Below are 24,871 nucleotides of genomic sequence, written 5' to 3' on the forward strand. Positions count from 1 at the left end.
TTGCCAGAGCAGAAAGCAGGCCACCAAGTCTAATGTCTCCTCAGACTGCAAAACAGATGTTGGAAATGGGATCTGTGAAACAATATACCCAAGCAGTACTTTTCTTAAAAAAGCTTCATTATTACTAAGTCTCTCTCTTGTAGTATAAAGCACTTCAAATGTGAAACAACCCATTAAAAAGCAAGCCTGCAGAGGGGGTTTTCTGCTGCATACAAGGGAGCAGCACCATCCACGTCCATTCTATGAAGATGCTTTAAATGCCAGTGTTTTGGTATTTTAATTAACATGAGGGAAAGGAGAAGCAGTGGCACAGATCTGCAGAGTTTACTGTTACTGTTACAGTTCAGTGCCAGTGGGGAGGTAGCCCATCACCAACCTGTACTTCCTCCATCCTCTTCTCTCCTTTATTTCCTTTCAGTGAAAAAGGAATACACTCCGAGAGATCTTAGTGAAGCTCACAGACACTTCAGATGCAACAAGGTGAAAACAACAACACATACATCTGAATTTTGAACATTGGCCTGATCAGCTCTCAGTGGCAGGTATTCTCATTGCTGAGTGTAACCATACCATCTTCTCCTCAGTCTGACACTTTGCTGAAAAGACTGCTTTTCTAGAGGGCTAGCGATCAACACTTCTGTCATTCCAAAGCCCTGCCCTCAAAGTGCTGCAAACTGCAAAATTGAGTAGTAGATGGTAATAATTTAACACTTGTGGACTTGAAACAAATGCAGAGTGAGAAATAAGTAACTTGAAGGAAAGCAACAAGAAAGGAGGGCTAGGGCTTGATGAAAATAAGCAGCTTAATAGGAGCAGCCAAACACGAACATGTGCAATCACAGCTCCCTTAAAAACATCCTAAAAGCTAGGAAACAAATAAGAACTAACAATTGTTAATTATCACAGCCACAGACATATAAGCTCATGGTCTTTTTCAACACTAAAATACCCTAGTAAGAAAGTAAGCACCAGGTGACAGTCTTTCCTGGCAACGCTAAGACACTCAGTCTACCAAGACAAGGTGATGCTAAAGGCTTGGAGAAAGATCCCACAGTAATGACTGGCCGGGAAACAAAATGGTGGGTGAAATCCTTTCAAAGTGAGGTACATAGTGGGGGAAACATGGAAATCACAGGCTTTGAATTAGCCACTACCATTCAAAATAGAGATCCTGGTACTGTGACAGATAACTTCTGTGAAACTGTTCTGCACGCTTGAGTGTTTGGAAACATTACAAAAGAAGGGGAGAACAGAACAGGAAACATAACTACATGATCGTTATTTAGTCCAGATCTACTGTCTGCTTGCATCTTGAATATAGCATGCAGTTCTGGTATGCTTAAAAGCTGGAACTTAAAACGGCACAGAGAAATGTGGCAAGGGTGGCCAAAAGCACAAGGAGCAGCTAAATACACCAGTATTTTTCACCCTGGAAAGAAGGCAATCTGGGTAAAATGCCAACTATATATTATAAAAGCAAGAACAGCATGGAAAGCCTTGTCAGAGAGTGAACAGTCACTGTTTTTTCTGAAGTAGAGGGTAACAAATCAATTTAAGAAATAGATGCATTGGAACAGAAGACAGCTACTTCTTCATGCAGCGTGTTGTCAAACCATGGAACTCACCGCTACAGCACATTGTAGATTTTTTTAATCTTTACAGGTTAGATTTTTTAAAAGCAAAATTAATAGAAGTTTAATCAAAAGCTATTTAAGACAAATACTATTTCAGCTGTATATTATTATACTTGAAGATGGAAGAGTAGAAATAGCCCTGTATACTACTCAAGCCTTCTTTCTTGTGTATGTGCTACTGGTTACTGTCAGAGATAAAGTTTGAAGCTAGTGGAACTTCAGTCCAACACAGTGCTACTATCCCTGGGTTCTTACACAGAAGAACATGCAAATTGGTACATACCTACAAAATTAATAAAACCAGACAACACAGTACCAAGGAATACAGTGAAAAACCCCATAAAGTAGTTCTGCACTGCAGGCAGGTCTGGCAAAATTTGAGTCTGTGGTATCAGAGAGCTGTGAGGGGTAGCTGCTCTCTGAGAGTCAGGGAGCCCCACATGACAACCAACAGGGCAAAGACCTCACTAGCCAGCAACACTGTACACACACAAGGCAAACAGAACAGGCCTACGGATGGTATTCCCATGCAGCAAGGAGTCCAGACAATAAATCAGCTTCCAGAAAATGAAGCCAGTCTGAGGCTGAGCTAAGAAGTAAACCTGCAGGTCAGAAGCAGATCTAGTGACCCAGTGGGTAAACAAAATTAGACACAATGCAAGAAGCTACCAAGCAGGGTCTATAGTGACAAAAGAGAACCAAAACTAGGCTCTAACTCAACAAGAAATACACCTTACTCAGGGCTGGGCTTAAATAAAACTCCTGAACCTATGGGTAGAGGATGTAGGCAGAAGCCCCAGGTGCAGCTGGTCAGGTACACTAAGACCTATTAGTGCCCTTAGAACCCTGACCCTGGAAACAGAACTATTCACATACACTGTCATGAAATCAATCCTGCAGAATCATCTGGATCAGACCTCTGCAACAGGTGCGGCATCAGCTCAGGCTAGGGAAGGTTAGACATGTCACTGATGATGAACCTAAGTTAAGCTCTCCACAAACCAAAAGCTCCAGGACTGCAAAGACACTTATGCTGCTTTATAATGGAAAGATTGGATCTAACCAGGCCAATCTTAGCTAGCCCTGCCTTGTTCATAGTGAAAAGGTGATGCTGAGACATCAAAGTTCACTCCTTGTGTGATTATACATCATGGATTAAATCATCTACCTTGCAAAGCCTCCTTCACATTTATTAACTCAGACTCCAATGTGACAAAGTGACCAGCCTGCTCCCAGACCAGATATGACCTAGGAACCTATACGTTGCACTGATGTGGTGCTGTGCCTGTGAACCCAGCTGAACACAGGCCAACCACTGTCAGTGCCTCTGTGTTTGTAATACAGATGATCAGATAAATTACCCACAACATTGTTAGTTGGCAGTATCTGAAAGAGAAAATTCTTGAATGCCATGAGTTTAATGCAGAAACTCTTGAATTCTAATTGTAGTTTTGACAATGACTTCCTCATTTAGTCTTTCTTGGCCCTGGTTCTGTAGATAGTATCTACATGCCTGATTAGCAGTGAAAGCAAGTTAACATTTGTAAGCATGCTGAACAGAGATAGTTTAAGCATTAATACCATTTTACATGAAGTATGGCCAAAAGCGACTATGATTTAATCTTATGATGCCCATTATACAGGTCCATTTAATTTACTCTAAATATTTCTTAGCAGATGTACCTGAACTGTGGTGGGCAGCATTTTGCCCCCACTTTCTTTTTATTGGAAATCTTGGCCCTTACTTCATTGCATGATTATGAGTAAGCAACATACAGCATGAGTGCAGAATGACTGTGTTGAGCCTGGGTAGTAAAAACAACACATCTGGGAAGACATGGCTAATTCTGCACGCACCAACCTGGCATTACTGGGTGCTTCAAGTCTACTGCACTTTTGCAGCAAGCCATGTGATACCTGAGGGTATGAAATGCACACCTCTTCCCTGCACCTGAAAGAAAGGAGAACTGGTTATCTAGAGAAATTTGGCATCACTGCATTTGCAGACTGAATGACTTGAGAGAGTCACATATTTCTGTTTCTCAAAGACCTTAGTGACACACTGTGAGTAAGGACCGTTGGGGTCCTGAGGGTGCCTACAGGTGTTAGTGGCCCTGGCCAGCGTCACCTGGGGCCTCCAGCCACACATGTGGTCTGTGGGCCCAGGAGCTCCATTTAACCTCAGGCCAGAACCTTCTTGGCTCAGCTGTAAGTGCGCTGTTTTGGGTTCTATTGCTGACCTAGTTTCTTGTCTGGACCTGGCTGCTAAATGACCTTCAGACTTGTCTCCAGTATTGTTCTGGGCTTTATCTGTTGCTATTCCTCTGGATAGACTTTAGACCTGCTTTGTGCCCTTGCTGTGACTGCTGATGGAGCCTGTTCTCTGCAACCCCTTCTGCCTGTACTGCTACAGGATTATGCTGGTTGGTAAATATACTACCTGTGCTGCAGTCACCCTTGGCTCCTAGCTCACCTCACTGCAGGAAGCAGTGCTGTTTTGTCTGCTTGGTGACAAGAGATAAAGAGAGCTTGAGATGCAACATTAGTAAAGAATTGAGATTTGCTTGAGTGTTTCCAATCTTCAAGCCTGCTGCAGAAGAAGGAAAAAAATTCTTAAAGAAGAAATCCTCAAATACCTGAGTTTCATGTAGGAAAATTTCTGTACTCCTGGTGGGTTTGGATAAGGTTTGGGGCAAAAGAACAGACAACTAGATAGAAGTCACTTCAGATTGCTAACTAGTAAAGACCAGAAGCAAGTATAAAGTGGGGGAAAAAAATATTTCTGATGTCTATAGTCCAGAGGCATAATTCTTGAGGATAATTTGTAAAACTGTCTCAAAACAGAGCTTGATGTAAATCAGCATAGTAAAAGCACTGAAAATAATCTTTTTGGCAACAACTGTCATGAAAATAGCTTATCTAACTTTAGACTTGATAATTTATTTCAATTGATAAATATTTGAAATATCTTTATGAAAATAAGCATCTTCAACAACAAAAAAATCAGACACAAATTACAGCTATTTATAAAACTATCTACCTGCTTGAATTATTCCTTAAGTTAGGAGCTCTGCTCTTGAGCATCTTGACTTTAATGTCTTCCCCTGTTTACCATCAATCTGCTAGGGAAGGATGATGTAGTGTCAGGCATAAGTACAATCTGAGTGGCATTAAAAATGCTGATGACTTCTAAGAATGGCTCATAAAAGAGAAGTCAGCAGAGAAATCCTGCAAACGGCAGAAATGTTTCAAGGTAAAAAGATGAAGTGACAGCAGCAAGAATGCATAAAGCTCACTGCTGAATTCTTTTATGTGTTACTATATTTCTAGGAAATGTTCTGTTTAACTTTGCAATACAGGTTTCTTATTGCTTTCCTAAGCAGTATGCATTCACACTGCATACTTCTCTAAATTACAAGGGTTAACACAGTACCCTCCTGAAATACCTTGCCTGTATCTAAAGCAAGTAATAGCCCATATATGCAGTTACCCGATTTGTCTAGTCATTGGTGAAACTCTAGAAATTAGATGACTTTCAGCTGTTAGTGTAGTTGCAACACTTTTCTGTGGGAAAGCAGTAAATAGATTAAGTTTCTACAGCTGGAGCTGCTAAAGCAGTATGACTGCTGTGGTGGTGGTAGGCTTTTCCTGAGCAGAATCCCAAAAGAACACAAACTGGTTGGGGAAAACCATATCAACAGTGACTACAAAGCTTGCTTCAACCACACACAGAACAACTGCTTTTCCATTAAAGACTTAACTATCAGAGTGGCTTGAACAAAAATTATGAATTTCCTGGGTATATTAAAAAATGTAAAAGTCTTTAGAGTTTTCTGCTATAAAGGACTTAATCTGTATGCTGTCGAAGAAATCTGTCCACCTTTGCTGTGCATTTTTTTATTATTGGAAAAAAATGTATACTGTAACAGTCATTTCCCAAGTATATAAATGACATAATGATCAAACAGCAAAATAAAGTTTTGTCAATGCAGAAAAACATTAATTTTAGGGAAAAAATTTGAAGGAAAAAAATGGGTATTTCCTCTTGAAGGCATTTTGACACAAGCAGGAAGAAAAAAATGTTCCAACAAGATTGTTTGGAAATGGGTTCATTTTACTTGTGCAAGCATTGAGAACTGACTTTTCACGTTGAAAGACTGACTTTTAGAGGGGAGACTTTGGTATCTGAAATACTGGAAACTCTGGTCAAGATGATGAGGCAAAATACACCTGAAAAATAGATGAGTAACAGTGGAAAACTGAGAGAAAAGCTGACAGCATTGACTTTCCCACCAGTGTCTGGCATCAGGTATGCTCACCTTCCTTACACCATGCACCAGCACTCAGACCATCTGAGGGTGTTTTCCAAGAGTTAAGGACAAAAGTTTAACTAAATGCCTCCTGGAAAGCCCCATGTACTGTATTCAGAAGAGACCTTGCAGAAAACCTAAAAAATCACAAAAAATGTTGGCAGTTGCAGAGACGACCCTGGCCTTGACCCTTCTGATTCTAAAAAAGCTGTTTGTTGGTTGTTTTTTCAGTATCTACTTTCCTTTCCAATGCAGTTTGAAACGTGAATAGGAATAAAAACTCAGTTTTTTTTTACTATGAAACCATAATTGTAGACAAAAGAAATACCTATGTTCTAGTATGAGGTTTAAGTAACCATTTAAACGCTTTATAAAATTGATGTATTTTACTGTATAGCCTAATTAACACTATTTATGCTTTGGTTGCATGCACACACACGTGTACAAATACGTCTACGTCGGAACAGTAGGGCATCGATGACCTTTTTCAACCAGCAACAAGCCGTTCCCGGGGGTACTGACAATTCACACGGCCGGCTAAGGAGCTGGCTCCCCGTTCAGCCATCCTCCCCACTGCACCGGACTGAGTACACGGCGACCACCGGCCACACCGCCGGCTCCGGCCGGATTAACTCGCAGCTCTCCCCGGCCACCCAAGGCCTCCCCAAGCCCGCCTCCCCGACTCTGACGCGATAAGCAGGCGCCTCGGCGCGGCTTGCCGGTCCCGGCCATGGCTCATCTCGGGCCGCCCCGAGCTCCGCCCCTACGCCGCGGCTGGGGCGCCGCTGCCCCATGCGGTGCCCGCTCGCCGCCTGAGGGAGCCGCCGCCGTCCGCACCCGGCCTGGCCCTGCCCCATGGCTTCCCCGGCGGCGGCGGGGCCCGGTGCCGCGCTGCCCCCGGGCGCGGCACACCGCGACTTCTACTGGCTGCGCTCCTTCATCGCTGGAGGTGGGTGCCCCGGGCGGGTCCCTGCCCGGCGGCGTGCGGTGCCTGGTCTGTGCGGGCCTTCCACGGGCTGCAAGGAGTGGGAGAGCAGGCCGGGCGGCCCGGGGTGCAGAGTGGGGGGAGGGCAGAGGTCACTTCCATGTCAGTGTCCCCTGTAAAGCTGCTGTCGAGAGGATCATCGCTAGGGGAAGCGGGGGTTTCATTCCCCCCCGGCCCCCCTCCCTCCCCGATATGCTTGTGCGCGGTGGCTCGGTACAGGCGAGTGATTCGCGCGCTTATCAGCACCAGTGAGGAGTCCTGGGCAGTCGCAATTAAAGAGTCCGAGAGCTCTAGCCCTCGTCGGGGTGTGGGGGAAAGGTTGGCTGTCTCTTTCCGGAAGCAGTTGCGACTGCGGTTGTGAAGATTCAGGGATTGTGAAGCTGGAGCCAGCCTCGCAGGCATAGTCCCGTGTTACTAACCTCTGACGGAAAAAGCCTCTTTGTTCTTGCCACGGGGTGTCGTCCCATTTGCCCGCTCTGCAAGGCGATAGAAAGATGTTTCGTTTATTTAAATTTTTCATGTCAGTCTGTGCTCGCTGTTGCATCTCTGGCTCTGAAGCAGCGCAGGGTACACGGTGGACGCGTATCTCACTCCTCTGGGAGAGTAGCCAGGTCCGTTTTCCGCAGAAGGAAACCAGGTGGAAAACTCAGCAGCTTTCTCTGAAAGGTTCTGCTGTGACTTCAGCAACTGAGAGCAGTGGAGTTCTGGGTTTTTGTAATCTGGAAAAGTAGTTTATATGTTTCATTAAGGATTTAAGGGTTTTGTAGTTTATTTCTAATAGAGACTGTTTACTCATCATAAGAACTTTTTTCAGTTCCAGAGTTTCTCCTCCCCTATTGCATTTAATTTTTTTTTTTTTTAAGAAATACCTTATTTGTCTCTGATGTAAGGAACTTCTGCAACCCATCACTTTTCTGTTTCCCCTCTTGGAAAGGTGTTGCAGGATGTTGTGCCAAAACAACTACTGCACCACTGGATCGAGTAAAGATTTTGCTGCAAGCTCATAACCACCATTACAAACACCTAGGTAAGATGGCTGCTGTGTGTCTCATTTTTTGTTTTAAATTCAATGTGTATGGCTTGGGCATATATATACGATATATCATATATATGATGTGGCTGATTAAAAAAAAATGGCATTGACTGGACAGAAGGTTGCATCAGCATTGTCAGTCTCTGTGCCATATTTTGTTAGCGTTTAAGAAGAAAAGCAAAGCCCTGTGGAAGTAAGTTGTGGCATTGGTTGGTGTGTTAGAGATTGAGATGTCAGAATAATCCTCAATAAGGCATCTAAGAGCTCGGCTTGATCTTCCCCTCACTGAAGCCTGCGAAGAGATTGGTAATCACAGGTTCAAAGCTTGGATCATTTACGTAAGAACCATCACTACTGCTAGTAGCTGCTGCAGTCTGCCACAGCGATTGCCAGTTCTCAGGGCTCAGCAGCCCTTGTTCACGGGTGATGGTGATTATAAGATAGCGACCACTGAATCCTGCAAAACTCACACGTGCTCGCTTACAGACAGTAGCATGGTGGTTGTGAATTGAAGGTAGAAGTGGATTTGTGCAGCCGATCTGTCTTCTGCATCTGTGTTGCATCACGGTGAGAAAAGAAACCTACAGTTAGCATGTTCAGAACCATTCTCTGTGGGGCTGTAACAGTGCCCTCTTGTGCATAGCATTTGAGGTATTTTATGTCATACGTGTTTGAAATATGTCATAACTTAGGTTCTGAATATAAGTGTGTTACATTGTCAAGAAAACAAATGGAATAGGTTAATTCTACATGTAATGAAACTTTGGAATTTTTCCCCTCAGACACTAAACAGAAACAGAATTCAGTGGAGTTTTTGTGAATATATTCACTTGACTGTACCAAAAAGGGAAACACAAGTAGGGTAGTGTTTTGGTAACATAAGTAGGCACTCAGATGTGCAGTCTAAGAATTGAAGGCTGAAATCATTGGTTTGACTGATATATTACATTTTTATTTTCTGTCTGCTTTGTACTGTGCCATAATTAGCAAATAAAATCTTCTATTATTCCCTATTTAGGGTATTAGATATGATGCTGATTATTTGAAATGTGTCTGACTTGACTGCATATCCTTGTTACATGTAGGCAAAGAAGAAAATTATGTGGGTGAGATACCTGTAAGTGCAGAGACGTGATGGATTGATTAGTTAATCAAAGCCCTCACTAAATGTTTTTGCTGCCCTTGGTCTGGCATTGGTTTGGCTCTTGGAGCATGTGTTTTAAGAAATAAGAACAGTAACTCCTCATGACAATAGAGAGAAATTTTAATCATGGCATAAGTATTTGTATGACATCTTGAATTCCAGAAACTAAATAATACTTGTTTTAGTGAAACTTCCATTTGAAGTTTTTCAACTACTTTTTTTTTTATTGTCTGAAAGTAAGATAAATGTGTAAGCCTTTTTCATGTTCAGCTCTTACATAATTAAATGGTTGCATATGAATGAAAACTGTTTAACTGTTAGTTTAAAAAAGAATTTAAAACTCCATTTTATAGCAATTGTGCAAACTGATAATATGTTTGTAATAAAACTGTAGGTTTTTCCCAAACTTTGTGTGATCTTGCATTATTTCTTGCCTATTAAGGGAACAGGATTGCTTTACATTGCAACAATCCTGGGACAGGAAGTGTGAAATGTTTAATGTGGAAGTAGTGACAGTCTTAAACTCGTTTACTTCCTTTCATTCATGATGGCATGTAGCAATATCAGATTGTTTTCCCACGGTTTTAGATTTTGAAGTATTTATTTTGAATTGGCTGAATTGCAAGTCAACCAGTTTCTTTCCTTCTGTTGCTAGTATTAGCTTCTGTGGGTGGACAGCATCATCTGCAGTAGGATTGCTTGCAGTCCAGGAAGTTATGGGGCCTGAATGTGTGATTTGGAAAGAGGTTCACTGAGTCTGGGAGGTGAGAAAACTGATAAGGCTTAACCTTAAATCTCCTGCTTATGGCAGTGTTTAGGCATTGAAAGTGGATTTTTCCGCTCTCACAGTTAATAGGCAACACTATCCAGCCTCAGTTCTATGCATACTTACTGTTATTAATATTTGCTTGATTTATTTTTTTCCCCTCCCCACAAAAAATATCTTTTTTTGTATTGCTGGCAGGAGTGTTTTCTACATTGTGTGCTGTACCCAGAAAGGAAGGTTACCTTGGGCTGTATAAAGGAAACGGGGCAATGATGATTAGAATCTTTCCATATGGCGCAATTCAGTTTATGGCATTTGACCAATATAAAAAGGTAGTTGTATTTATTTTGTGGTTTGTTGTTTTTTTTTTTTTTCCCCCTGCCTACAATGAATACAGATTCTTTAAGTGGTCAAAACTAACACTGACACTTTTACAATATTAATTAGCTGATGTCTTTTCTAAGGTTGCTTTCTGAAATCTACCTGTTAAAAATGTCAGGACACCAGTGAAACTTTTTGTAGTATTGCTTAAGGGGAAAAAAAACCCACTGATTTTTGTACCTTTGTATTGTGAGAGTACTATTTCTTTTTTTAATGAAAAAAAAAACTAATCTCAAATCTGCTGCTGTTTATGTTGTTATAAAGTAGCCCTTTGTGAATAATGTAGCAACAAAACGTGAAATGGAACCTATTGTGTTGGGATTCTTAGTACTTGATGGATAGAATAACTTAAATTTGAAAATCTGTCTTGATATGACTGTTATATTTGACCTGACAAATGACTATGTCAGGCTCTAGATAGAAATGACCTGGAAGAGAAAATGCTTATTTCAGGGTTGTACAAAATTGGTGGATTCCTTTCTGCTCTCGTGCATTTAATACAATAATACATAATAAATCCATGTAACTTCTTTTGGAGGTCAGGTATTAACATGAACATGTTTTAAACTTTCCGTATGTGTGGTGAAGAATACCATTTTACTGTTAGCAATAAGGAATGCTGCGTTCGGAAGGTCAGATTGAATACCCAGTGAAGTAAATTGCATGATCTTTACTGAAGACAGTGAGACTGACATTGTGTTCCCTTCTCTAAAGAGCAAATTTCAGGAGGCTGATACAAAGTAATTGTTACAAGCGTTACAGTTTCTTTTTTTGTGGTATAATCATAAATGCTGTTGATTTGTGCTTGTTTTATGTTATGTTGAATGAAAGACTCCATGCCATGCTTTATAATGAAATGATTTACAAATCTGCAAATTTTGAGAAACCATTTGGCATCAGAGCAATTTATTTATTAATTGACAACAACATTCAAGATGTTTTGCAAAAATGTATAGAATGGGAAAAAATATAAAGGAAGATACGAAATTATTTTCTTGATAGCAGAAATTGCTTCTTAAATAGCCTGTTATTTGATAAAAGCTTGCATTTTTTTATTAAATCTAGTTAAAGTCTTAAAAACAGCCTTATAGGAGTATGTTTCATGTACTGTGTGTAGAAGAAAAATTTACTCATCTCAAATGTCTCACTTTTCAGCTTTTCTCAGTGTCCTTTTCATTCTCTCATGCAAGGATAGTGTTCGGTTTGCCTTGTATAACATGTTAAAGATAACTAATCAGCCTAGTGTCTGAAGGAAAAAGTACAAATACTTTTAACTAATCATTCTGCCTTGTTAGTAGAATTTTGGCACTTTCGTGTTTTTAATAGGAACTTGGTAACAGCAGGAATGCTCAGAAAATTCCTCTATCAGTAATTAAGTGATTTGGTTTGAAATTGTAGTGTTGTAAACTTTTTGGAAACAGCTGCGGAGGTTGCATTAATGTGCTAATAAACTGTGATGTACTTCCCTGTATTTTCTGATGTACGATTATTGTAAATGTGCTGTATTTTGTAGGTAATAAAGAAGCAACTTGGGATTTCAGGACATGTGCATCGATTAATGGCTGGATCCATGGCAGGTATAGTTCTGTACTTGATTTCAGACATCCCTTTTGCTGGAAAGTTAGTATTTGTTTAGAGGATGATTTGATGTGTTCTCAGGTCAAACTGTTGCAGATTTGTATTAAGCAAAAGTACTAGTAAATGGTTAATAGAACAAATAGTTGCCTAACTGAAAACTGTTTAAGTATTCTTTAAAATATATTTGTTCAAGCATTTAATTCTGTGCTGTGTTGTAAAGCACATTTTTTTACTGTGTTCATTATGGCTTAAAAAAAAGAAAAATCCAGCCTCATCAAGATCAAGATGCAGGTTTCAATAGAATTGGCTCATCAGCCTGACTGCCGTTTCTACTATGTTGAATATAAGTCCATAGAATTAGAGAGAATTGGAAGAATCTGCCCTTAAACGGGTGGATTTTTTGGATTTGCTAGGAATGTCTGTACTTTTCAACATGCAATGGAGGAGTGTCATGATACTTCTTGGATCATACATGTGATCAAGACTAGGTTGGACGAGGCCTTGGGTGATCTGGTTTAGTGCGAGGTGTCCCTGCCCATGGCAGGGGGGTTGGAACTTGATGATCTTAAGGTCCTTTCCAACCCTAATTATTCTATGATTCTATGAATGTTAAAAAGCATAATTTATCAATTAGTGCAGTATCAGTAGAAAAATCCCATTTTAAACTGCCAGTACGTAGTATGATTATACATTTCTGTTTTCCTTTTGCTAGTCATTCAGCCATAAGTAGCTAAGAAAAAACAGAGAAAGCTAAGTAATAGTGGACTGTTTTTTAGTTGAGGTGGTTCTTTGTGTGCTTTTAATTTGTAGTTTTTAGGCTTAATACTGTTTTATAAGTAGTTATGACATGAATATTAATATTTAGCTTCTTTTTGGAATAAAAATAATGGGATTTGTTAGCACTAGCTTTAGTTAAACTAGAAAGATCTTATGAAAGTATTTTGGTTTTGCATGCCATCAGAAGAAAACGAAAGAGAATGAAGTGAAACAATTCAAAGATCCTAAAACTCAGCAAAACACATTTGGCAAGATATGTTCCAGACCTTGGCTGGCTTTGTATCTGAAAGAAGTGGAAAAAATACCTAGGTGGTTTTTCATTGAGTGTAGTTTTTTTTTGTTGTTGTTTTGTTTGTGTTTTTTTTCTTCTTCTTTAAAAATTTCATTCTTTCCCTCCAGCTTTAACTGTATTAAAGAACAAACCCTTCCTCTCCTCTTCCGCCTTCCCCAAAGAAAAAGCTTATTAGCTATTTTGGGACCCTTGTCAGAGACCTGGAACCTGACTTGAGGCACTGTGAAAACATTGACTAATCAGCTTAACTCTGGCAGTGTTGGACATGCTGGAATTCTTTGCATAGATAAATTAATAGCATCTGGCATTGTTTGAGGCATCTTACTGGTTAAATCTGGTTTGTGTGCTTAAGTAATAGAATTAAAATTAATATACAGTACTACCTGGAAACCGTGATCAAATGAAATGTTTCATGTGGTGCATTTAAATACAATATACTCAATAGTATGGTATGGAGAACCCCAAAGCTGCATAGATGAGCTAGACTTGGGCATGTGGTGAAATCAATACAGCAGTCAGGTATAGTAATACTATCACATGTGAGTGTCCTACTACTTACCTTGAGTATGCCAAGAAACTAGGAGGAGAAAGGAGGCCCTAAGAAGAACATAGAGTTTGAAATCTGATACAGAAGTTATCTAGGTTTGCAAACAAATAAGAAAAAACTTTTAAAAGCAACTGTTAATATTTCTTGCTTTAAATCCTGTGGCTTAGCTTCTTGCTAGCTCCAATAAGGGATAATACTCTGTTTCTTCCAAGTTTAACTGACTAAAGGAGATAGCACGCTACATGCACCTCAGTGTTGGTAGAAAGGGGTCTTCACAGTTTCCCGGAGCCCAACATTACGCAGTTGAAAATGGATAACCCTTGTTTCTCTTTCCTTTTTGTCATCTTTACACCAAGTACCCACAGAGCTGTCTGCTTTCACTTCTGTTTACACTACTGATACTTAAGTGTTGCTTATGTCAGTGTTTCCAACATTACTAGCAGTCAACAGAATTAGTTTCAAAGTGGTGGGAAACTTCTGAGTATCTTCTGTAACTGATAAACAGGATCAAAAGCATATCCACAGGGAAAACAAGGCAATGAGGATGGGGGCAGTGGAGTAAGAGAAAAGAAAAACCTATTGTAATGCATATATTTAAGGAGGCCAAGTTAAAGTTAATGTGGAAACTTTAACTCTGAAATTTCCTGAGTCTTGTGTGATTCAAATTTCAGTTGTAACACCTCATTAACAGATAGATGGTATATAACTTCTAAGGAAAGACAGCTGGAGAGAAGATAGAGAAATCATAGAGGTCAGTGGGGTTTAGGAAACAAAATGATCAAATAACACCTATATCACAGGGTGATTTTGCAAATCTAAGTATTTTTGTATTTTCTAATTGAAAAATCTGAACAAAAATGTGTACTTCCTACCCTGCACTTGATGAACATAAAAAAATCAAAAAAGCTAAAAAATACCAGATGTTATCTAGAATCAACTCAAATTACATAAAACTTTTACAGAAAACATGTTTTTAGTTTTTACTTTTAGTAAATGCAATTAGAAAATGGTATGGATCTGGGAGGATACTGACTGTCTCAATCCAGACACTGGGAATTGCAGTATATATCTCGTGAGTGTTGAGATCCTTCCAATTCTGTCCTGTTTAACTGACCATGGGGGAAATTTTTATCTCTGCTCTCATTATCTGGGATAGTCTTTGCTTCCTCAGGACAGGAAATCAGCCTTAAGATGCTGTGATTTGATTTCTGACAACTCATAATTAAGGAATAGACATGAGTAATTTTGTTGATTTCACCAGTAAATCTTTGTGTCCCAAAACTGATCACAAGTAGGCAGTAACATGCCTCTTGCAGTTGCTTCAAAAAAGCATATGTTATGGCTGATATTAAAAATCCCATTTTTTCCCCAGAATTCACAGCTAGAGGATTTTAAGAGGAAGGAAAAAAAAAAAAAAGGAATGACTTTCTGTGAAGAGTTTGTTTGCTGTTGGAGTTATGTTTGGGTTTTGATGTTTTTTTTTTTATCCCTTCCTGTTACGGTTTTCTTTTGACCTTGTGGAAAGGAGGAGAAATTACACACCTACAAAAAGAAGTATTATTCAGACACTTTAAAACTTAAAGAGGAGGTGGTAATTTCTTGCCAGCATAAAAAGTGTGCTTATCTTCTGTAGGACTAATTTTTAAAGGTAATGTTTAACTAATTCAGAGTCTGCTATGAAACATGACGGTTTTTGCTTTCTTTTTCCCTTTTTCCTAGGTTTTGTTTGTTTGTTTTGGTTGGTTGTTTTGTTTTTTTTTTAAGTGCTGGTGATATGACATTAGAAATTACCTCTGTTGTTAGGAAACAGTTTTAACTGTTCCCTTCAAATCATTTGTCAGCAATTGAGTGGTTTATCTCAAAAACTAGCAGTAGGAAATAATTTGTTACTCAGGTAACTGTTGGAGGAGTTGTTCTATATACTGAAGTTCTGTTTCCAAATGTACAAGTTGGTCAGCATCTAATCAGTTTTGAAGCAGTTCATAGCTGGATAAATACCAAGATTTGGGTTTTTTTGGCATCTTAAGTCTAGAAATAGGTTATTTTGGTCAGAGTTTTAAAGCAGGTGTTAACATGAACTATTAAAATGCAGTAATGCAATGCAGCAAAGTACTTTTCATCACTACCACTCTGACTTTCCTTTAAATGCTATTAGAATATATTTAGTATTTTCAGAGGCAGTAGATACATGTGTCTATATCCAGTAATCTATATATCTATATCCAGTAATCACATCAAATTCTGACACAACCTTTTTGAAATTAAACATGTAAATTTGGTGGTTTGCTTTTTTATTTATTTTTTTTTTTCCCAAGCTATGGTTGGATTAAGTTTCATGGTTGCAATCCAGAAAAGCTGATGCAGTTGGCTAGCCTGATGCTTATGAACCATGGATTTAAATAAGATTGTTCATTTGAATACAGTTAGGCCTATAAGTCTTTGGAAAATCAAAGTCTAGGTGTGCCACTTCAGTGAACACAAAGTATAAACATAAATCCTTCATGTGTTCCTGAAGTTAGTGTTCCTATTTGCTGATTATAAGTGACTTTAAGTGTTTTGTTAACCAAATAATTTGTATATGCTATTATATTCACTGCCACAAAAGGAAATTTTAATTTTCAAAATAATCCTAGAATCAGATAAGGTGTAGGTGAGTTTTGTTTGCTTGTTTTGTTTTTGTTTTTAATAAAGGTATTACAGCAGTGATTTGTACTTACCCTCTTGATATGGTTAGAGTTCGTCTGGCATTCCAAGTAAAAGGGGAACACAAGTACATGGGAATTATCCATGCATTCAAGATGATTTACACAAAGGTATTTTTTCTTTTAATCTTCAGTCCTGTCAAAGCAAAGTATGCTCTTTAAAGAATGTTGCACTGCATTGAAAATAGTGGCTTGGTGGAAAATAACATGACTTCATTGCGTGCACATTGAATCGCTTTAATGTAAAAAATTATCTAGATGCTTCTACTTAGGCTCCTAAGACTACATAAGTAGGAGTTCAAAAGCAGCAGAGAGGAGTTGCTTTTCAAGAGCTAGTAGTAATGATACAGGAAAAAAAAACCTGGGGAGAAGTGATATGTATAATGCAGAGATGTCTCTATTGGATGTAGATTTTTCTCCTTCATTTTCACTTCTGTATATCCTGTGGCAGCAGTTCCCTCAATTCTTCAGGCTGAAGAAATGGAACTTGATTTTAGCTCCTTTGTGCTAGATGATGCAAATCAGATTGCTGTCATGTGAATTTGTATGAACATCTGTTGTATTTCTTGCCAAAAATGTATTTGTATTTTTCTTTCAAAGGAAGGTGGTTTTAGTGGGTTCTACAGAGGGCTGATGCCAACTATTGTAGGAATGGCGCCATATGCAGGTAAGTTAAAAACAGAACATGGCAATCCTTCAGCAGTTATGTGCCCTACTAAATTTACATAATGCATTTGTACACCTAGTTAATTAGCTTCTGTTAAAATAAAAAGATTCTGGTTTTTACTGGATTGAAAGGGGAGGCCTGTAGAAGCATTTGCAACTCTTCAGTCTTAATCTAGAATTGATCTATGTGTTTTAAAGCAACCTCAATAGGCAAAGTTTATCTTTTATGAAATTTGGAGGTAAGAGGAAGAGAGGTAAAGTAGTGGCTCTTTCTCTTCTGCTTCCCGGTTTTCGCACAAGAAAGCACTTCAGATATTTTTTTCTCAAACAAGTAGATCCATGAGAGCAGAGAGCTTTATGGATTGAGATCCAGAGTCTCTGTATTGGCTCCATCTGCTGGTGACTTTAATGTAACTACTTAGACAACCTAAAGCCATGTGGAATGGAGGAACCTCAGAAGTGCCCAGCTAAAATATACCCATGATTAAAATATGAGAGATTTTCTTCAGTTAAAAAAGATCTTAGGAGTTACTCTTAACTCCTGAGCAATCCAGTAATTTAAAACCCTCAGTCTGTCTTATTTAAAGAATTATTTCAATGTTAATTATAAACACTGATTCATTTGGACAGAAGTTAGTGTAGAAGTTCAAAATATTATCTTATTTCTTTCTGCTGAAGAAAAACTTCCAGAAGAACTGGAAAATAGTTTTTAATTAGAGATGTGTGCACGTCTACAGGGGTATGATATAATAGGCATCACAGAAACATGGTGGGATGGCTCCTATGACTGGAGTGTTGGAATGGAAGGTTACAGGCTCTTTAGGAAAGACAGGCCTGGCAGGCAGGGAGGGGGAGTTGCCCTTTATGTTAGGGATAGGCTGGAGAGTATGGAACTCTGTCTGGGGACAGGTGAGCAGTCCACAGAGAGTTTGTGGGTCAGGGTTAAAGGGAATATAGCTATGGGAGACATTACTGTGGGGATCTGTTACAGACTGCCTGATCAAGGAGAACCTGCGGATGAAGCACTCCATAGACAGATAGGAAAAGCCTCACGCTCACAGGCCCTTGTTCTCATGGGTGACTTCAACCACCCTGACATCTGTTGGAAGGACGGTACGGCCCGGCACAAGCAATCCAGGAGGTTCCTCGATTGTGTAGAAGACAACTTCCTTCCGCAAGTAATAGAGGAGCTGACAAGGAGAAGTGCCATGCTTGACCTGGTGCTCACCAACAGGGAAGGGCTCGTTGGAAATGTGATGTTCCAGGGCAGCCTTGGATGCAGCGATCATGAGATGCTCGAATTTGAGATCCTCAGGACAGTGAGAAGAGCGTGCAGCAAGCTCGCTGCCCTGGACTTCAAAAGATCAGACTTTGGCCTCTTCAGGAACCTGCTTTGGAAGGTTCCATGGGATACAGCCCTAGAGGGCAGAGGGGCCCAAGACTGTTGGTTGATATTCAAGGATCACCTGCTGCAAGCTCAGGAGTGTTGCATCCCAACCAGAAGGAAGTGCAGCAGGAGGGCCAGGAGACCTCCTTGGATGGATAAGGAGCTGCTGAGGAAAATTCAATTGAAAAAAGAGGCTTATAATAAGTGGAAGCAAGGACAGGTGGCATGGGAAGAGTACAGGGATGTCCGGGAAGCTAGGGACCAGATTAGGAAAGCTAAGGCCCAGTTAAAATTAAACTTAGCTAGAGGTATTAAAGATAACAGGAAGGGATTCTACAGGTACGTAGCAAATAAAAAACAGACTAGGGAGAATGTAGGCCCCCTCAGGAAGCTCTCAGGAGAACTGGCTACACAGGATTTGGAGAAGGCTGAGGTTCTGAATGACTTCTTTGCCTCAGTCTTCACTGGCAAAGGTTCTGACCAGACCACCCAAGTCTTGAAAGGCAGATGCAGGGACTGTGAGAATGAAGACCTTGGGCCCACTGTAGGAGAGACCATCTTAAAAATCTGAATGTGCACAAGTCCATGGGTCCTGATGAAATCCATCCGCGGGTCTTGAAGGAGCTGGGAAATGAAGTTGCGAAGCTGCTGGCCATCATATTTGAGAAATCATGGCAGTCAGGTGAAGTTCCCGACAAATGGAAAAAGGGAAATATAACCCCCATTTTCAAGAAGGGGAAAACGGATGACCTGGGGAATTACAGACCAGTCAGTCTCACCTCTGTGCCTGGCAAAATCTTGGAGCAGATTCTCCTGGATGGCATGCTAAGGCACATGAAAATCAACAAGGTGCTTGGTGACAGCCAGCATGGCTTCACTAAGGGGAAATCCTGCCTGAGCAATTTGGTGGCCTTCTATGATGGGGCTACAGAACTGATGGACAGGGGTAGAGCAGTTGATGTCATCTACCTGGACTTGTGTAAAGTGTTTGACACTGTCCCACACGACATCCTTGTCTCTAAATTGGAGCGACATCAATTTAATGGATGGACCACTTGGTGGATAAAGAACTGGCTGGATGGCCGCACACAGAGAGTTGTGGTGAATGGTTCAATGTCCGGCTGGAGACCAGTAATGAGTGGCGTCCCTCAGGGATCGGTGTTGGGACTGGTCTTGTTTAACATCTTCGTCGCTGACATGGACAGTGGGATTGAGTGCGCCCTCAGCAAGTTTGCCGATGGCACCAAGCTGTGTGGTTCAGCTGATATGCTGGAGGGAAGGAATGCCATCCAGAGGGACCTTGACACACTTGTGAGGTGGGCTGATGCCAACCTCATGAAGTTTAACCATGACGAGTGCAAGGTCCTACACCTGGGTCGGAGCAATCCCTGGCACAGCTACAGGTTGGGCACAGAAGAGATTCAGAGAAGCCCTGCGGAGAAGGACTTGGGGGTGTTGCTTGATGAGAAAATGAACATGAGCTGGCAGTGTGCGCTTGCAGCCCAGAAAGCCAACTGTATCCTGGGCTGCACTAAAAGGAGCGTGACCAGCAGCTCGAAGGAGGTGATCCTGCCCCTCTACTCTGCTCTTGTGAGACCTCACCTGGAGTATTGTGTACAGTTCTGGTGTCCTCAACATAAAAAGGACACGGAACTGTTGGAACAAGTCCAGAAAAGGGCCATGAGGATGATCAGGGGACTGGAGCACCTCCCATATGAAGACAGGCTGAGGAAGTTGGGGCTGTTCAGCCTGGAGAAGAGAAGGCTGCATGGAGACCTCATAGCAGCCTTCCAGTATCTGAAGGAGGCCTATAGGGATGCTGGAGAGGGACTTTTCATTAGGGACTGTAGTGACAGGACAAGGGGTAATGGGTTAAAACTTAAACAGGGGAAGTTTAGGTTGGATGTAAGAAGGAAATTCTTTCCTGTTAGGGTAGTGAGGCACTGGAATGGGTTGCCCAGGGAGGTTGTGAATGGCTCCATCCCTGGCAGTGTTCAAGACCAGGTTGGATGAGGCCTTGAGTGATATGATTCAGCGTAAGGTGTCCCTGCCCATGGCAGGGGGTTGGAACTAGATGATCTTAAGGTCCTTCCCAACCCTAACAATTCTATGATTCTGTAAGTGCAGCTTTTTGTTTATTATGATGATGCATTGACAAAGTTTGCTTTTTTTTAATGAAAGTACATTAAATTTTCTTTTAGGTTTTTCATTTTTTACCTTTGGTACCTTAAAGAGCATTGGACTTTCTCAAGCACCTAACTTGCTTGGACGGCCTTCATTAGATAATCCTGATGTCTTAGTTTTGAAAACACACGTAAATCTGCTGTGTGGTGGCATAGCTGGAGCAATAGCTCAGACGATATCGTAAGTTTGGGTGTTGTTCGTGGGGTTGTTTGTTTGTCTGTACTGCTTGTATCTGCAAATATGATTTTACGTAAGTCTCATTATTATTAGTGAAATTTTTAAATCGGGTCAGACAGACACAGGAATTCAGTTATTTCCTACTGTTTAATTTACTAAATATCTGTTTAATCTTCAGGGTCTTTAAAGATATATGCATTGAGTCAATTAAACAAATTCAGACAGATCTCCTAAAATCAGTTGGAATCTTGTTTGGTAAGCTATGAAACTCTGACCATAAATATAACTTGCAGAAATTTATTACTGGACTTTATTTTCAAAACAATGTAACCTGGGAAGCCATAGAACAAACAAAACAAAACAAAAAAACAACCAACCAAACAAAAGCCAAAAAAAAAAAAAAGACCCAAGTCTTGGGTATTGTATTTGGCATTTTTTAAATTACTTTGCCTGCTTTCTCCATTTTCCTGCTGCCCTTGTCATGTTTTATTTTGTCCATAAAATTAATTTAATGGACTTTTATGGCATCAATTTTTCACTGAAGCGCTGCATTACAAATTAATTTTCTATTAATTCTTAAACTGTTAATTTTATTTTTGATTCACTCTCTAGTGTTTTACAGACTGTCTTATAGTCTCAGCTGATCTTCATGTATCTTCCTTACTCATGCCAAATGGAATATATTAAGAGATCCGATTTGCTCATTTTGGTTGTATGAGGGAAGTCTCCCTTTTTAGGAGAACTTTCAGCTGTGTTGAGAATCTGAGCCAGATTCCTGAGTCCCTGAAAAGGGAGCTTGGGGGTTGTTTGTGAACTTCTTTGTATTCCTTTTTTAAACAATATTCATATAGTCATCACATGTCTGGTTGAACTGCTGTTCAAATATCTTTTCTATAGATATCCCCTTGATGTAACTCGTAGGCGGATGCAGTTAGGAGCAGTTCTCCCAGACTCTGAAAAGTGCCTGTAAGTATTTTCTTTTCATGCATAGTAACGGAATTTTTAGATGTCTGAGCAAAGTTAAATTCTTAGTTTTAAAAGTAACAAAATAAAACCCCCCAAACTATTGTGTTGTTGATTTATTCATTTTTTTTTAATGAGTAAGTTTCCACACAGTCAATAGCTGCCATTATTCTGGGGTTAGGAAAAAAACCTGGTAATCTCAACAGCACTTTTGTTAATAATACTGCGTTTGTATTAGTAACGCTTTTTTTGCATTAACTCAGCTTGCAATGTCTTCCTTTAATATTGGCAGGATTGCTGAGAGACTGCATGCTTTTACTGAAACTGAATGTTTCAAAGTGTTTTTTAATGGTGCAGAGTCTGTTCCATAAGATGATTTTATTTGACTTTTCTTGCATTGGTGGTAATATCCCACACCCCACACATTGGGATTTTCCAATAGAAATATAAGTACCATATCCTTAAAATCATAGGATTAAATCAGCTTTCATTGTGAAATACTTTCTAAATTTTAAATTGCCTCAATAGAATTAAATTGCAGGGCAGTTTTATCTTGGTTACTTTCAATCTTCTGGAATTGCATGTCTAAATCCAGCGTGATTAACTGTTAATCTCCTCTATGATGAATTGGATCTTAGTAGTCTCTCTTGGTGACCTTTCATAAACAAATGTATGTGTTGCTTACTGTGAAAGCTGATGTTCTGTTTTCCTTAGCAGCCTTAAATCCCTTCCCTCCCCCCCCACCCCAGCCTTGCCTGTTTTCCACTCCAGATACTTTTAAAATAAAAATATGTTAATTTTATAGGGGGTTTACTTTCTGAATTTGTGTGGCCTACTTTTACAGACTTTAGCTTTCCCAATTGAACAATGTTGTTGTGACTGTGTTTGGAGAGAGCTGTGCCTTGAAGGAGAGTAGGCATATATACCTTCAGAGAAGGAGATTATAAAACAACTAGGAAACCTTGAAGCTTTGAGGCATATGGAAGCTGTTCTCAAACAGCAGTATCTTTAACAGCTTGGAAATATTGAGCACCTTGGAGATTTTTACATTGTTTTGCATTCAAGACTCATTTGCTCAGTTTCAATGTAAGCATGTGAGGAAAACTGTTCTTGCATATACAAATCAAATTCTGCTTTCAGTAAGGTCGAATATATCCAGAACAAATTTCAGCCCTTCTCTTCTGAGAGAAAATACTAGCTTTTTGTCATTGTGGACAAAGCTACACAGAGAGCTAAACAGAAACTTTCTATGCAGAACTTTAGAAGGATGGGTAGTATGATCAAGTGCTCAAAGAAAGAGAATAGGATGCAAGCCTAAATACTGATCTGTAATGCAAGAAGTGTGTGCTACATTGAGCAAATTATGTTTCTGTTACTCTGTATTATATTTGTAAGAAGAATGGATGCTTCTCAACTTCTTCCTGTCAGACAGACAACAGATGTATAGCCATTCTGGTGTAAAATGTCTTAGTGTATCTATTAGGGCAGGTGTTTTCAGACTTAAACTTCTTTAGATGGGATTGCACTGTCCTCTTTCCAGTTCCCAGCTCTTATGGCCAAGTTTCTTGCAGAAGCTCAGGCTGTGTTCTGAGTCCTGAAAAGTCTATAACGCTTTATGAAGTCCCATAGGTTTTTCTCCATAGATCTCTTAAAAACCAAGTGTAACAAGTGTCCTGCAGGGATTTTGACTACTGAATATGTGTATCCAATAATGATTTGAGTTCTTCGTTTTCCAGTACAATGATGCAGACACTGAAATATGTGTATCAACAACATGGAATACGAAGAGGATTATACCGTGGTTTATCTCTAAATTACATTCGTTGCATTCCTTCCCAGGCTGTGGCTTTTACTACATATGAACTTATGAAACAATTCTTGCATCTCAACTGATTTTTATTTTAAAAGACCTTACCATAAAACTACATTATCAGTCCTTAAATTATATTGGTGAGTAAATTGCTTGAAGATTAAAAAAAAAAAAAAAGGTTATCTGTTGCTGTGGAACTGCTGTTGTCTGACAGTTTTATTTGCCAAAATGTGGTTAATTTCCTGGAGTGAAACCAGGGGACAGATCAAAATAAACATTAGTTATTAGTTAGCTATAAACACTTTTATGTACTTGATCTTCGAGGCTTCATTAGATCAATGTTAAGAATTGCACAGTTTTAATATTACACCCACATTTTATATGGGTTTCAAGCTGTTAGTTATTTAGCTTTCTCACCATTGCAGGAGTTAAACACACGATTATACTGCTTTTTAAGATAGTAGACATCTGTTCTTTAAAAATTAAATAAACTGATTTGAACAAAATGCAGTGGTTTTCATGTGCAAATACTTGCCAGCTCTGTAGAAGCTGAACTTAAGCATCTTTTTGTTACTTTTTTGCACAAGTGTTCTGTATGCAAGAACAATGCATCTGTCTTTAGACTGGTACATATGACTGTCTCTTCTCCCGTGTGAAGAAAAAATGCTCAGTTGTATTTAACATTATTAAAGATGTTGTAATTTGGAAGCTGGTTACTTGGCATACGTTCTGTTCTGAAAAATGCTACACAAATAAAAGTAGGGGGAACTTTTACAGTGACAAGTGCTAGAAAAGATCTCCTCAAGGCAGGTAGTATAGGCCTACTCTTAAAAGGCATTTCTGTACCTCTTCTGTGGAGCTGAATGTTCTTGATTCAGCTTATTGGTGTCTAAGTATTTTACATACTTTCCAGTCCTAGCTTATGTAAACAGGTTTGTCCATACCTTAAACCATGGAGACAAACATGACTGCATGCTGCTGCTTTTACTTATTTAAGCATATGGACCACATTCAACCTCTTCTGCAAGAAAAGAAAACGAAGATTGTACTGAAAGCTATAGATGTATATATGTACTGTTTCTAAAGTATGGTATGCAATAGACTATTACATGTTTTCCTCCTTCTACAGTTCCTTTTGTAGAGGGAACTATTTTACAGACTTGTTTATACATGATTTGCGTTGGTACTTTTGATTTTACTCACTTGATTCAGGAAACTGTAAAGCATTTACTTTAAGTGATGTAAATTATTTATTGTAAATATTTTGGCAGTGTCTTTCAATAATTGGTTATGTTAAGTGGTGGATGGCTTAAAATCGATTTGCTTCATCTGGACAAATTTGACAGACTGGATCTTGACTTATATATTCAATACCAACTTTGTGGCTCAAATTTTTTTTTTTCCAGTTTCTCAGAATTATGTATTTCTTTGATACTTAACAATGGAGCTGTGGACAGAAAAAGAAATGTATTTGAATTTATTTTATTAAAAATTTTGAACTAATGTGTGTGATCTGTATGTATTACAGTAAGAAA

General features: G+C 39.5%; 2 protein-coding genes across 15 annotated transcripts in view; one reads left to right on the plus strand and one right to left on the minus strand.

Annotated features, from left to right (window-relative positions):
• TET1 (tet methylcytosine dioxygenase 1) overlaps positions 1-24,871 on the minus strand; it is a 95,308-nt gene that overhangs the window by 67,596 nt on the left and 2,841 nt on the right. For 3 of the 6 annotated variants that reach the window (XM_061448053.1, XM_061448099.1, XM_061448108.1), the window contains exons 1-2: positions 16,165-16,282; positions 3,496-3,585 (exon numbers count right to left, since the gene is read on the minus strand). The gene's annotated coding sequence lies outside the window, so the exon portion shown is untranslated. Of the gene's footprint in view, positions 1-3,495; positions 3,586-5,953; positions 6,555-16,164; positions 16,284-24,871 lie in introns of those variants that run through there. The other 3 variants (XM_061448089.1, XM_061448071.1, XM_061448062.1) reach the window with 3 other exon arrangements.
• Positions 6,698-24,839, plus strand: SLC25A16 (solute carrier family 25 member 16). 9 transcript variants are annotated; one of them, XR_009742488.1, is made up of 10 exons: positions 6,698-6,893; positions 7,864-7,956; positions 10,071-10,204; positions 11,767-11,830; positions 16,139-16,260; positions 16,750-16,816; positions 20,404-20,566; positions 20,742-20,818; positions 21,461-21,529; positions 23,263-23,396. XR_009742488.1 is itself a non-coding variant. In XM_061448191.1 (10 exons), exons 3-10 carry the CDS (start codon positions 9,834-9,836, stop codon positions 23,417-23,419), a joined length of 813 nt encoding a protein of 270 aa, XP_061304175.1. In that variant the 5' UTR covers positions 7,864-7,956; positions 8,449-8,529; positions 9,762-9,833; the 3' UTR covers positions 23,420-24,839. The 9 variants fall into 9 exon arrangements, 8 of the variants coding, with proteins under 8 accessions (XP_061304150.1, XP_061304154.1, XP_061304210.1 ...); XM_061448191.1 differs by lacking the exons at positions 6,698-6,893; positions 20,742-20,818 and adding exons at positions 8,449-8,529; positions 9,762-9,870 and having other exon boundaries at positions 23,263-24,839; XM_061448166.1 differs by lacking the exon at positions 20,742-20,818 and having other exon boundaries at positions 6,699-6,893; positions 23,263-24,839.

The sequence above is a fragment of the Pezoporus flaviventris genome, unplaced genomic scaffold (genome assembly GCF_033815535.1).
Source record: "Pezoporus flaviventris isolate CSIRO_AGI_PZ_B2104156 unplaced genomic scaffold, CSIRO_AGI_Pfla_v1 ptg000001l, whole genome shotgun sequence".
NCBI lineage: Eukaryota > Metazoa > Chordata > Aves > Psittaciformes > Psittacidae > Pezoporus > Pezoporus flaviventris.